This window comes from Onychostruthus taczanowskii, unplaced genomic scaffold, assembly GCF_017590055.1.
Source record: "Onychostruthus taczanowskii isolate IOZ18803 unplaced genomic scaffold, ASM1759005v1 scaffold222, whole genome shotgun sequence".
NCBI classification, from domain to species: Eukaryota; Metazoa; Chordata; class Aves; order Passeriformes; family Passeridae; genus Onychostruthus; species Onychostruthus taczanowskii.
Window position 1 is genome coordinate 92,448 of NW_024499485.1, and position 14,553 is coordinate 107,000.

General features: G+C 40.1%; 1 protein-coding gene across 1 annotated transcript in view; it reads left to right on the forward strand.

Moving 5' to 3' along the window:
• Positions 1–721: 721 nt before the first annotated feature.
• Positions 722–14,553, forward strand: part of SLC9A3 (solute carrier family 9 member A3) — a 49,554-nt gene continuing 35,722 nt past the window's right edge. Inside the window, exon 1 of the mRNA XM_041405184.1 lies at positions 722–911. Coding sequence (XP_041261118.1) covers positions 722–911 — 190 coding nt within the window. The remainder of the gene's footprint in view (positions 912–14,553) is intronic.

The following is a 14,553-nucleotide window of genomic DNA, read 5'->3' on the forward strand; positions in this document are numbered from 1 at the left end:
GCTAGATCGAGCTCAGAAAGGGACTCGAGGCTAAGAAGCGGAAAAGAGTGCGTTTCCTCTGTGACAGCCTGTCGGGAGAGTGAGGCTGAGGGAGGGAAGCTGATACAAAAGCATCCCAAGCGCCCGAACGGAGACCGGTGGATGTCCCGCGCACCCGCTCCGGTATGGGCGCGCACGCCGGGCTCCCTTAGGACATGCCCGCGGGAGCGTCCCAGCGCCGGCTCCGAGCGCCGGCAGCTCCGGGCCGCTGCTGTTCGCTGACCAGCTGCCCTCGGCAGCACGGACACAGCCCAGAGCCTGCGGCCGAGTGGAGCGGAGCGGAGCTGCCCGCCGACCCCCGGGCGCTCTGTCAGTCAGGGCATCGCCGTCCCCGCACGGCAGCCTCTGCGGGAGCGGCGGGAGGCTCCGCCTCCGCCCGATCGGGAACAGCCTGATAAAGACAGGTGCGGGCGAGCAGCGGGACCCCAGCTCAAAGCATCTGCTTGTGCACGGAGCCCCTGACCCGTCCTTTGCCACGCCGCGCGAGGCGACGCCTGGGGCAGGCGGTGCGGGACGGGACAGGAGGGGACCCTGCCGCCGCCGGCCGCGCGCGCCGCTGTCCCGCCGTCCTGAGCCGTCGGGCGCGTCTCTGCGAAAGGACAAGGACCTCGCCCCCAAGGACCTCCGAAGAGGCGGGATCTCTCCGGGAAGGGGAAGCAGGATTTTGTTGTGTGGCTTGAAGATGAGGCAGGTATCTGGAGTGGCGCTCCTCCTGGGGCTGATGGCTCTCCCAGCGGCGCTGGGACAGAGAAGTTCGGAAAGCCATAAAAATAGCAACCAAAGCTTTGCCATAGTCTCTTTCAAATGGGATCACGTCAAGGAGCCGTATATCATTGCACTCTGGATACTTGTGGCCAGCTTGGCCAAAATCGGTGAGTCTGAGGTTACATATTAATACGTGTCCTCTCCCTTTCCCTTCCCCCTTGCCCTTCTCCCACCCAGCGTAAATGAAGAAAGCTTATCATAGGTCCGCTGACCCGTTTTCTGGGGGTTTACTGTACTCTGTCCTGATTTCATAATACTGCCCTACACGGTGCTTAGCAGTGTGATTTTCACCAGCCTCGAGGGGTTACCTGGTTCATTTTCACCGCCCACGACTATGGCTTCTGCATCTGACTTCTTATAAACCCTTCCAATTCCTTGAGACCTTGCATTCCTCTTGCTCCCAGGAAAAACCTTTTTTGCAAAAGTGAAACAGAAATCGGGCCTTCCTGCTTACACAATATCTATTGCACTTTATGATATGTTTTTCTCCTGCCTGTGGTTATTAGTTATATCAGTTGGTATCATCAAAAATAACCAGTGCAAACTGCACATATGAATTTAGCGCTCTCTGCTTTGAAGTACATTGCTGGATTAGTGAAAGAGCAGCGTTTTTAGAGAAGGGTAACACATATTATCAGTCCATCTGATGTAGCTGAAAAAAATACAAGCTTTAGAGCACCCAGAATTTTCTTCAAGAAATTGGAATAAGTGAAAAGTCAGGACTTAGCTTAACATCAGTGTAGTTTAAATGAATTTATATGAGTGCTCCAGCTGTTGTGTTCTGAGCTTTGTGACTTTTTGCAAAAGCGATCTTGTATCAATAATGCAGTTTGCTGAACGAGAAAAGTCACTGTTTAATTAGAATGTATTTTATTTGATTGATGCTATTACTTTCAGACCTTTTGCCTTTGGATCTAAAAACACATCTCCACTTTGGCTGACACTATAAATGCCATTTCAATTTATAATAAATCTTTTCTATAATCAGTCTCATCTCAGAAGGTCAGTTGAAAATCGTACTGAAGACTTTTCTGGACTTGTATTGTTAATACTAATTTGGTATACCAGAGTCACATTCCATAGATTTTTCATGCCACAGAGAATGAAAGATGTAAAAAGGTATACTTAGGTATATTCGGTCTAGCACATAAGAGAAGCATAGTAAGACCTGGATGGAAAATCCAAACCCAAAAAAAGTATTTTAAAAAGGAGTAGTATGTTACAAGTTGGGGTGATATTGTACATAATTTTCCAGCAGTATTTGCATCTTGGCTTTTACTTGATTAACCGTAGATATATAACTAAATACCTTTATCTGAACCTGTTTGACTACACTATGCAAATAGTTTGTCTTCAGACAGTTGCTGCATCACCTAGATTACATAACAGACAATTATGTTTTAATTGACTTTTATTGATGAGTTATAGCAATTAGAAAGCTGGGGAAACCATATACAGGAAACAGCTCACAACACTGAGTGCCTATAAAATGGTGCTGAACAAAGTAATAAACAGGCTGCTTGTTTGAACCTTCTTTTTGAGATAGTCTTCTAAGTAAGTATAGTTATTAAGGCCTTGTGCTATTTAGGCTTTGCTGTTCTGTACATGTGGCCCAGTTGTAGAGTGTAATATTAGTGGTGCACAGCCATATCAGTTTCTGTCTAAAGCCACTGAACCCAAGAACAGGACAGTTAGATTGTACTATATTTAAATTGCAATGGCCTGGATTGAGATTAGTTGAGATTAATATGAGCCATTTTACCATGAAGTCCTTGATATAAACTCTTGATAAAGCACTTACTGTCAAGAGCTGAGTGGTGCTGATTGTTTTTAAATTCTTTGTACTTCTCTCACAGCTACACAGAGCATGTCACTTATTAGCTGATCATACCTATCATCACTCCATCACTTCTCTTCCCCAAAGCTCTCAAGCTTTGTTTGTTTCTCTCTTCACATTTGTGTTTTTGATTCTATACTTCTCTGGACATAGTTTCTGAAGAAGCAATGGTTAACTGCTGTATTCCCCTGAGAGCCTATGAATGTCTCTGCTTTCCCCACCAGTCACAGAAATAACACAGAAAAGCAAGAATGTACACTCACTGTTCAACACCGTCTTAATGAAGAAATCATGAAGGTGTTGATGTAAGTCTGTGAGAAAGACAACTGAAAAAATTAGCTTTTCAGCCTTCTGTCTGCCTTGGTGTGTCCAAGGGTTCTGGAAAGCAGGTCAGAAATCTATGAGAAGTTTTTGAATTGCAAAAGTCCTGTGCTGCACCAAAGAAAGTTTACATATTCAAAAAGCAGACAGAAAAGAACTGAGAAAGAAAATATAGAACGTCTGTCCTTGGGTTTCTTTACTACCTGAAGCAGGTCAGTTGTAGTGGAGTGAAAGTGCTGGTTTTGCTGTGGGTTTTTCAGCAGAGGAGGAGCTGTTCTTGCACATGCAAGCTCACTTCTCCATGGCTACAGGGATTGGGAGTTATTTTACCGATGGATGATAGACAATTGGGTCAGCAGAAAGTGTTCTAGGAATTGCAGTTGGTACCTGGGGATAAAGGTATGAGAATGCTTTCTCTTGAATTAGAATAGCATTAGTAGTTCAGTGTTTATTTGGGCTTTTGTTTTCGGGGGTTTTTTAGATTTGTTTTGCTTCATTTGTGTGGAATTTCAGGGTTTTTGTAAAAAACAAGTTTCAGTTCATGATGTTATATGATTGGGAGAAGCATTTTGTATTAGGAGATTTTTGCAGATTTTCTGGGGCTTGATGTTCATGTTATGTACAAGGTATTCTGCAACATGAACTATTGTATGTTAAATCTCATAAATATCCCAAATGCATGAGGAAGTGCCTAGTGTTTTGGGCTTTTGGAGAAGGAAACAGCTTTTTTAGTTTTAGTTTGGTCTAGTTATTGGTTAACTCTAAATATTGCTACAAATGAAACTGTGGAAAAGAGTCTTCATACAATTGGCTTTCGTGCATTATAGAAAATAAAAAAATTTGTGCCTTCTATGAAACTTCTGATGCATCTTGGTCTACTGTTTAACGTATTCTAATTTATTTGATTTGACCCTCTTCATCTGAAATATTCCAACTCTTCATTCTTCCACTTCAAGTGAAACATTCTTAAGGTTCACAGTGTTCTGCTTTGGCTACTGATCTTTATTTCCTCTTTTGGTAGGCTGTCTTATCACTACAGAGGAGTATCCTTGTGGGATAGGTCCAATAAACTACTTACATTTGAAAATCCAAGCCAGAAAATCATCTTATCTACATGAAGAAGGTACATGAGGTACAGCTGAGGACCCTCCTAGTGGACTTCATGAGTCCATGTCCTGGTGTCTCAGTGCTCCAAATGAAATAAGCAATACCACTGAAAAAGAATAACCTCCAGTGCACACATGTATGCATTTATAGCTACAGACAGCACAGACATTTCCTTCTGTAGGTAAAGGATGTACCATTTTTAAACAACATGCTTACACAATATAGTTATGGTTTGAGATGAAACATACTTGTATGCTGACCAGACTCTCACGTTCTTTATAAGCTGACTTGGCCATGTGCTTTTCTTCTTTATATGTCTGTCAAGGATAACATTTTGGAAATAAACTTTGTAGATGCTTAGAAGACACAAACAATATTTCAGCAGGAAAGTCTTTACAGGAAGAGGTAGAAACAGGTGGAAGATCAGAAAACTTTGGAAAGAAGTAGAAGCAGGGAAGGAATAATGAGCTCAGAAGGTAAAAATGGCTAAGAGAAGAATTTTTTTTAACACTGAACATTGTATACAATTTTGTGACGGTATTCCTCAGGCCATGTCAATGCAAGAAAAAAAAAAAGTATGCTTACTCCTGGAGGGATGTTTCTATACTTGTTTCTATACTTGTTTCTATACTTGTTCAGAATCCTAGGAAACAGAGAGATTGTATTTATATCTTCATTGGAGGTTGTACTGGGGAAATTGTGAAATTCCTTCTTGCAGTTTAAATACCTTTCTGGACTCTAATATTTTTATAACATTTTTTCAACATTTTTACAGAAGAATAGGTAATTGTCCCAAAGTAAAAAAAAAAGCCCTACAAAGCAGCCTTTCTGTCTGTCTGGCCTCCTGGGTTTGCTCAGTGTATGCAGATAAGCAACTGGAAGAAATAGTGGGAGAGTAAGTGACTATGAACAGGAATGAGGAAGGGTACACAGCCTTTTCATTATCTGAGTCAAGTCTCTTGCCAACTGTTTTTGTTGGTATAGGTTATGCTGAGTCTAAGAATGTCACAAAAGCTTTTCTTTTTTCTTAATTTCTGTGTCGTTGCATGCAAATTCTAAAGGCTCTTATATAAGAAATTAAAAAGTGGGAGTGAAACTTGAATCCAGGGCAGCTGGTAAATCTGTCCTCAGGAGTGCCACAATGCTTTGGAGGAGGGAGAAGAAATGATTCAATAACAGCGAGCAAACACTTAGGAGAAGGCTGGTGAAGATACTGTGTCAGATGGACTTGTTGAGTCCATCAGCTCTTGAGACCCCAGGAGGACACGAGCTTCAGAGCACAATGCATCTCTAAGGTTAGAGATACGGGTCTCCACAAACAATCCAGTTTCTGCATGCCTGGGCTCCTTCACATTGTCTCACACTACACTGAGAAAGGAACTCTTTAGAATATTTTAACACAAGCAATTGCTGTGGAGAATTTTAAGCATGTTAGGGATGGGCTAGGGAAGGAACTGTGAAAGGCAGGTCTAACCACCCATCTAATTTAGATTCCTGGGGCAATATTTTCTTTGAAGAAATCAATAACCCTCCTTCCAAAGCAAACTTGTCATAACAAAAGCCCATTTGACTCCAAAGTTTCTCCTCCTGGCACTCTAGCTACTGGAAAGTGTCAGTTATGTAGAGAAAGTGATTTAGGGTATTGTTTTAATAAAATAAAAAATGTGAGACTAGCTCTTCTGTTGGCAATTCTTCAGTAAATGACAGTTAGAAAAAATGTTCAAGGGTGCTTAGCAGAACTTTACTGGCTGTATTTTACTGAAAATGGAGTCAGAGATTCAAAGGTGATGATATCACTAGATCCTGCAAAGTTTAAACTACCAGCCTCCTCATGATTGTAGATCTTGTTAAAAGTTGCTTTCATTAGCAAGTGATAATATGGAAAAAGTCTTTACATTGACTGAAGTCATTGGCAGTGACTTAAGAAGCCTGGAGTTGGCTATCTTCCCTCATAGCCTGACAAAGATAAGAAGGGGAAAATGCTTCTTTTACCTTTATTGTGAAGTCAGTAGAAGCTGAAACAGGTTAGCACACTTAGAACAGAGGCATGTGCGTTTTCTCCCCGGATAGTCATAGAAACACTATAAAATTGTGCTGGCAACTGTTATATATCTGCGGTGTCTTCATTTTTGTACAATGCTGTATTTCCTTTTCCAACGTGCTGTTTAAAATACCTGTGAGCTAGGAATGTTAAGTACTGTAAAATCTCTATCTTTTAAAGGATTACCTTTTGTATCTAACATTTAATAAGTTTTAGGCACCTGAAAATAATATTTCTAAAATTGATTAATAGCTTTGGATTTCCAATGGTAGGAACAACTGTGTGAGCCATATTTTTATTACATTTATCATCTGTGACTGCCTATTCCCACATTTTAATTCCATTTTACTCTTGTGCCTTACTCATAATTTTCCTGTACTTCCTGTCTCCATGTAACACACATCTATCTTCTTCCCCCACCCCCTCCAAGTCTTGCAAGTCTCAAGTCTTAATTATTTAGAGCAGGGAAGAAGATATCAGGATAGTATAATTTGACAAGATTCAGATTACATGCCCTGGCAAATAGCAAATGTACAATGGCAACTTGTGTGAATTACATAAGAAAACAATGGCATTTTGAGAATGGCCCTGAATTGAATACAGTTCAGGCATGCATACCTAAGAAAGGATCTCTGCCATCAATTACTTTCAGGCACCTGTGTGCAAAGTACTCGGCGTTCTCTGCAGAACAATGGAATCCTTTTAATACTGTAGTCTTAGGATTGTTGGAACCATTGATTTACTGTCTTCAGAGCTCAAGCCACTTATTACCAAGAGCGATCTACAAACCCCCGAAGTGACTGTAAATCTCTTATGGGGTAATGCAGCAGACCACAGCCCCACAAGAAATAAGACCAAGCAGCGAATCCTTCTAGGTGAACAGAAGGAGGTGCACACTTGTTCTTCATGTGAAAGGCACTGAGGTCCCCCTTTGTTTTTTGTGGACCTTTGTGTGTTAGTGATGTTTGGCAGAGAAGCTGTACTGGAAATCCTGAATTATTACTTTGTTTGACATGTACAACCAGAAGCCTGTCAAAAATCAGTAGTTTTACCACAAGTTTGCTTTAAGAAATGTTTGGAATCCAACTAAAAGAGTTTCCCCCTATTTACCAGCCTTTTAATTCCTCTGAAGTAACGGGCTAGTGGATTACTTAGTTCTTCTGTATCATATGGCTCACTCTATTCCAAGATGAAATGTTGAGTCCAAAGTAATAGAAAAATATTTCTTATCTGAGTATTCTTTTTTCTTTCAGGAAAATGTCTCTGATTTTTCTCTTCTCTCTGCAGCAGTGAAGTTAGACTAATGGCCTGAAGAACTAGAGTCTTTAATTGTAATTCAGTTTGTTGACAAGTGGCAACCATTTAAAACTAGAGACCATTAAAACAGTCGTGGTAAACCACAGAGCATGGTGGATTGGCTGTGTTGCAATACTTTGTTTCCTTCTGTAAAGCAATTTGCAGAGTATTTACCCCTGTGGAAGGAGTGATTTGATACCCAATTGGCTGCTATGTAAAGCGCTGTGAAGTCATAAATACTGAAACTACAGCCTGACAAGGAAGAGCTGACCAAGATGGAATGCAAGACATCAAGTGGAAACACTTTTAATTAAGGCACGAATATTTAATGTTCATTCATGGCAGAAGAAAACTGGAAGGTATTCTGAAAGGCCTGCGCAATAACAGGGGTTTTAAGTAGTTGGATCTGGAGAGTTTTCTCCTTCCATAAATGAAAATAGAAACAGTAATTCTGGATTCATTAAAATGTGCCTAGGAGAGAAGTTCTGCTTTTATCTATTGAAAGAAAAAATGCCTTTGTTTTTGCCAAAGCCAAATGTAAAATAGCAGTAGTCACACACCAGGGAAGAAAATCTCAGTCTAGATTGTAGATTGATTTTCAAAAACATGTGGTTTTGATTATTTCTGCTTCAATTACAATTTTTTAAAAATTGGGGTGGGGGGGGGGGGGAAGTTTGAACTAGTGTCTTTATGGATTCAGCCAGTTTAATAAATTAAGCTTTGAGGAAAATGTTAAATATTAAGAAACCAGTAAAGGTCTTGAGACAGTAAAATTTCACAATGAAAATCTCCCAGGTACAAACAGATTGTAAACTGATGGAAAGACTTGCTAGCTCCTTTATTAAAATTAATATTGTTTCATTGGTTTGGTGGCATAATAATATTCCAGGGACTAGGTGATACCAGTTAGTATAAGATAGCTTTATGTTAATATTGATGCATTAACAGTTGTACTTTCATACATAAAACTGAATATAGGTATAGTTTGGAGATATTACAATACTACTCCAGTGAAATACCAAACTGGTGAATATCTAGATGTAAATTTTCAGACCTTGGCCGCTTAGATATATGCTTAGGAAATTCAGTTAATAAATGCTACTTAGTGGTTTAAGTTGTTAAAATATTAATTCCAGCAGTGTTTGAATGCTTGCTTTTCTGTCTATGCACAGTCTAGAGTTTGAAGTGCTCTAAGACCTGGTTTGAATTAAATATCCAGATTTTCTGTTGAAATAATTCTGGCTCTAAGCTATTCCATCCTATTTAGTTCTGGGAATGAATTCGGGACAGTAGTGAACTGGGGAAAACCATTAGATACTGGATCTCCTATAGTGTTCACAGAATCATAAAATAATAGTGTCACAGGCTTGTTGAGGTTGGAAGGTGCAACATCTGGTCCTATGCTCCAGCTCATCCAGGGTGACATGGCTCATTGCCATGATCATGTCCAGACAACTTTTGATTATTTTCAAGGATGAAGACTCCACAACCCTTCTGGGCAGCCTGTGCCAGTGTTTGGCCACCCTCACACCTCTGCCAAGCTGCTCTGCAGCTGGGTGGCCCCCTACATCTACTGGTGTGGGGGGTTGTTCCTCATCACTTGCAGGACTCTGCACTTCTCTTTGCCAAACTTAAGGTTCCTGTCAGCTCATTTTCCAGCCTGTCAAGGACCCTCTGGGTAGCAGCCCAACCCTCTGGCCTATCAGCCACTCCTCCAAATTTGTGTCATCAGCCAAATTGCTCAGGGTACTCTGTACCCCATCATTCAGACCATTAATGAAGATGTTAAACAGGACTGGACTCAGTACAGATCCCCCGGGGTTCACCTCTAGTCCACCCTCCGACTACACTTTGCACCACTGATCACCACCCTCAAGGTCTGTCCATTCATCCAGTTTTCAATCCACCCCACAGCAGCCCATCCAGCCCCTACAGCAACAGCCTGAGGCTGTTCTGGGAGGCAGTGTCAAAGGCCTTATTGACGGCTCATTAGAAACTCGTCAGGCACTGCTCTCCCCTCATCTTCCCTGTGCATCACTTTATTGTTATCAGGTTAGTCAAGCACTTTAATGTAGTGAACTATGCTGACGCCTCCTGAGATATTTCTTGTCCCTCATGAGTTTGTTTACCGAATTAGGTGCTCTGTCAGTTAGATCTGCAGAACCTTGGATTAGCAGTGTCATACACGGGTGGACCTTTATCTCCATCTTACCTGGTCAAAGAAAGCAGCATTTCTGTATGCAGTTGGTACACTTTGGTTAGCGGGTACAAAAGTGCACACTACATAGAAGAGAAGAATAAAAGGTGGTCATATAGTGGCCTCATGGTCCTGCCATCGTGAATTAAATAGAGGAATGACGAAGTACCTGCATAATTTCTCTCTCCTCTAAACTAGGTGCTCTCTGATCAGAGTGGCTTCAATTTTCTGTTATGAATGGCTTTCACTCATATGTCACTCACCCTTCTGCCTTCTCTCACCTGATACAGTGTGAGTTTCATCTCTTATTTTAGCCAAAGCTTTCTCCAGGATGAACTGATATTCTAATGGGAATTATTATTATTACTTTATGGGAACGTGCAGTGAGATCTGTTAACTGGTAGTACCAAGCTCAAGCAGCAGCTAAATGAGTCAGTAGGAACATGTGTAAATTCAGAGGTGGTGTTTGTAGTGTACCCTGTTTCCTACAAATCCCTCTTCTGCACACAAGCTGTATGCCAGAAAACCACACCTCTGTGGCTCTCCTCTGTACTATGCAGCTATTACTTCTGTGTCTTCCACTTGCAGCACTGGCACTCTGCAACCTCTTCTCAGTTTGTCCATTTTTAATGGGCTTTTCTCAAGAAGACTGCCCTTGTCCTTCTAAAACAAGGACCCTAAATTATGGCCATAATGGTCTTCTATTCCTTCCCAAAATTATACTCATTTAGCTAACAACATTTGACAAAGGACTGTGAAAACTCTGACTCTGGATAGGAGGACATTTCAACTATTGAACTGGTATTTTGTCAAGACACATTATTGCAGATAAAGATATTTTGAACTCAGTTACTTGGTCAGATCATCTATGGATGATCATAAGTGGAGGATAGTGTATTTTTTTTTCTAAGTAGAACTGCTTAAATGCTGTGTTTATTCTCATGCTTCTCCATTGTTTCACTTGATACCATAGAAGCCATGTAGAAAAGAAATCACTAATAACTTCATAGGCAAAAAAGTATTTGAAGTTGCATGCACAATCTTTCTGGTGTAATGAATTGAGAAAGATAGTCTACATCTAAAAAAAATGAACACTTTTGAACTGAGCAATGCCCTGATCAAGAATGAAAAAGTATGACAAAAGGTATGAAATGAAGGGCAGAATGGAAGCTACAGGTGAGGATGCTATTACGTAAGCATAAAAGCATTGGAATTAGATTGTGAAAGAACAAGAAAAACAGCAGAAAGGATCTCCATATTTACATTCAAAGCCTAACAAACACATACATGTATTAATTAATTTCTCAATTTTTGTTGCTTTGTTATCACAAAGATAAGCATTTGACTGTCATTAAAGGTTTTCTGTTAAAATATTTTCTATTCATTGAAAGGATTTTGTCGTAAACTACTGCCTGACAGATTCTATCAAGATGTCTGTTAATTATAATGTCTTGTCATGAATTAACAATGTAAGATTTTTGCGACTTTGCTCTATAGAGCTTCGAGAGAACTGATTTTGCTCTTGGGCAATCAGTCCTCAGGAGGACTCATCCAGTAGCTCTCCATGTTATCCTGTGGAGTACAGTGTATCTGCTGTTCAGGCAGCATTTCTTAGAGAAGATGAATAGGCATCAAATCACTGAGCATCAATTTTTTCAGTTCACTGTCATGCTAAGTATTCTTTCAAATGAGGGAGCCGCCTTTCTACCTGCTCTCAGAAATTCTACAAATCTACTGGGATATTTGAAGCTGAATCTGCCAATTGCTGCATGGAGCAAAGTCTTATGATTCAAGGCAAGAATAAAATATAGGTTAGTAGCTCACTCAGACCAGATATCTGAGTGGTTGTGTAGCATCTTTAATAGAGACTGAAACTTGTACCAGTCAAAACTTACACTACTTGTGCAGTAGAAGTGCCTGGAAAAGGAAAGCAGGTTTTGTTACTTTCTCTGTTACAAAATTTAGAAAAAGAGTCAACAATCCTCCAAAGTTTTTGTTAGAAATAAAGAAGACAAGTTCAGAAATTTTTTTTTTTTTCAGTATGATAAATACATCACGGAAGTCAGTGAAAAATAAAATTTTGTAATTCACCTGCCCCCTCCTCTGCTCAAGTTAATTCAATCAATTTTCAGACATACTCTGATCTGAGGGTGAGGTCATTACAATTTACATGAGCTTAAAAAAATGGACTGTCACATTTACCATGGACTTAAGGAGAGCAGCAATTCCTTAGTACACAATACATTAATCTTATTCGAACCTTATGTTCCCTAGCCTTTCAGTAAACGGAAGAATATTTTGTTTTCATGTCTTGAATACTTGTACTGAAGAAAATGGTAATTAAGGGATAAGCCAAATTTTTTTGAACCAAAATTATTACTTTCAAGCACTCATTAAGGCATCTTAATTCTTTAGCCTGTCTTAAGGAACACAGCACAATTTACCTTACTAAAAACCATAATTTTTAAGGCATGTCCACTTGAAAAATGCTGTTTTGTGTTTGAAAGTATGAGGATGTAAAACCAGCAGGAGGAAGTATGAAGTTTCCTTCTGTTTATTGTGATTTATGAGTAAAGATTAAAAGCAATCCAAGATAAACCTGCCACTGCAAGTGGAAATTCAGCTTGTGTGTGGGTACTGAAGTGCTTGTGTCAGGAAAGACCCATGCAAATGTAAAGGAGAATGATCTTACATTTTCCTCTTGCTGCCTAGTCCAGCATGTGTTGTCTGTTGTATTTTGGAGGACCCCAATGTGTCAGTAGAATCTTGTCAATATGCCATCATATGATAAATGCTTTCTGATTATAGGGAGGTGAAATACTACTGCCAATGGTAGGGTTTCTGCTGTAGTGTCTAAAACACAGAATCCTGGATCCAGACAGTACAGGATTAATTTTTGCAGCAGCCAGGAGGGGCATGGCAAGGAGGTGATTCTCTACCCCTTAAATCATTTTCTGGGGAGGGTGGGAGGGTTCCCACTCTGGGTTGAGTTGTGAGGCAGAGGGGGGTCAGTGTATTGACAGGGGTTTTCTGTGACAGGTAGACGATAATGTGAGAATTAGTCACCGTTTTCCTTTTATTGCTCTGGCATTGGTATTGCTCCTTGTTTTATTGTTGCTTCCTGGGCTGCATCAAAGGCAGCATGGCCAGCAGGTCAAAGTGGGGTGATTCTCCCTTTGCTCTGCCCTGGTGAGAGCCTGCCTGGAGTACTGTGTCCAGCTCTGGGCTCCTCAGCACAGGAAGGAAAGGGACCTGTTGGAGCAGGTCGTGAGGAAGCCACCCAGATGACCAGAAGGTGGGAGCACCTCTCCTATTAAGACAAGCTGAGAGCACTCAGGTTGTTTGAGAAGGGAAGGCACTGAGGAGACCTCATTGCTGACTCTCAGTACTTAGAGGGTAAAACAAAGACTGGGGCAGACTTTTTAGCAGGGCCTGCTGGGATTGGACTAGGACTAGTGGTTGTTAAGTAAAAGATTCAGGATATATAGAAGGAAGAAATTTTTTATGATGAGGATGGTGAAACACTGGAGCAGATTACCCAGAGAGGTGATAGATGCTCAGTCTATGGAAATATTCAAAGCCAGGTTGGACAGGTCTTTGAGCAACTGGTCTAGTTGAAGATGTCCCTGATCATTGCAGGGGGATTGGAGTAGATGACCTTCAAAGGTCTCTTCATAACTACTTTAGAATTCAACTCAAGTTTAATTCTTATATATGTGGCAATAAAAGTAAAAAAGAGGCACTACTGTAGATAGTTGAGTAATATTTGTTTCATACTGAATTCTTACTGCTCCCAAAGTTTAATTTCTGCGCAGATATTTTTAGGAATATATGCAAAATCTTTTTCATGTTGGAAGGGATCTAGCTATATGAAGCACATTCTTTTACAATGAAAAGAATCCGATGTTGATATGACTTTATACTATGTATCATACAATAGAATTATACTTAGTCTATGTATGTGGCATTCTGGGATTTTTTTTTTTTTTTTTTTTTTTTTTTTTTTACTTAGGAAGGGATTTGTGTCTGGTTTCTACCTTTCTTTTTTCTTGTAATAAACAGTCATCTTAAGTACCTAAAATATTTGAGTTGTGAGCTAGCCTTAAAATGCAGCTTTAGCCAATTGTTTTGTTCCCTTCCTTTTTATTTCTCCACTGTGGAAAGTAATGTTAAACTAATCTCCTTGTGAACTTCTTTTTGCACACTGTCCCTTCTTATTTTGCCTGTTCATGCACTACAAAACACAAATGCATGACTGAAAAAACCAGCTGTCGTACCACCTTCCTACTGCATTTCAAAACATCAAAGCTATTTTCCATGTACTACATTTTGTAGTATAAGACCCCTAATTAAACTACAGTTCTTCCTGCTACTACCATCGTGTACACCACCTCTCAAATGAGATAATGAAGGTATGAAAGTTAACATGTTACTTAACTGGAGAAGGAGTAGGGACAAAAATCAAAAGTCAAGCTAAAGCACGTTGAATGATAGCAGTATCTCAGAGCCATTTGCAGGATAAAATTAGAGTGATATAAACTAAAATGCATCTTGCCCTTAAGTCCAAGGGAAAAAAAATCACATATCTGGATTTCTGGGCAAATTTAATTTCTTATGGGCAGGAATGAGTGCATTCAGTAACAAATTCTGTTTTCTGTTGCCTAACCCAGAAACTTACATGCTTGATTGGTGAAAATAGTGTTTTCTTAATAGACAGAGTACAGTGTAACTATTGTAATGTGAGAATTGTTGCCTCTTTCTTTCCCACAGATCACCTTGCTCAGTTCTTTACCATATCCTTTCTAACTAGGACTACTAATGTTAAAACAGCTATTCTGTCATGAAGTAAATTCCATAATGTATTCTCCATAATAGTATATGGAGAAACAGGTAAATGACACGTTATGTCTGGAGCATTCTTAAAGACAAAGGTTTTTACTTCTCCATTTT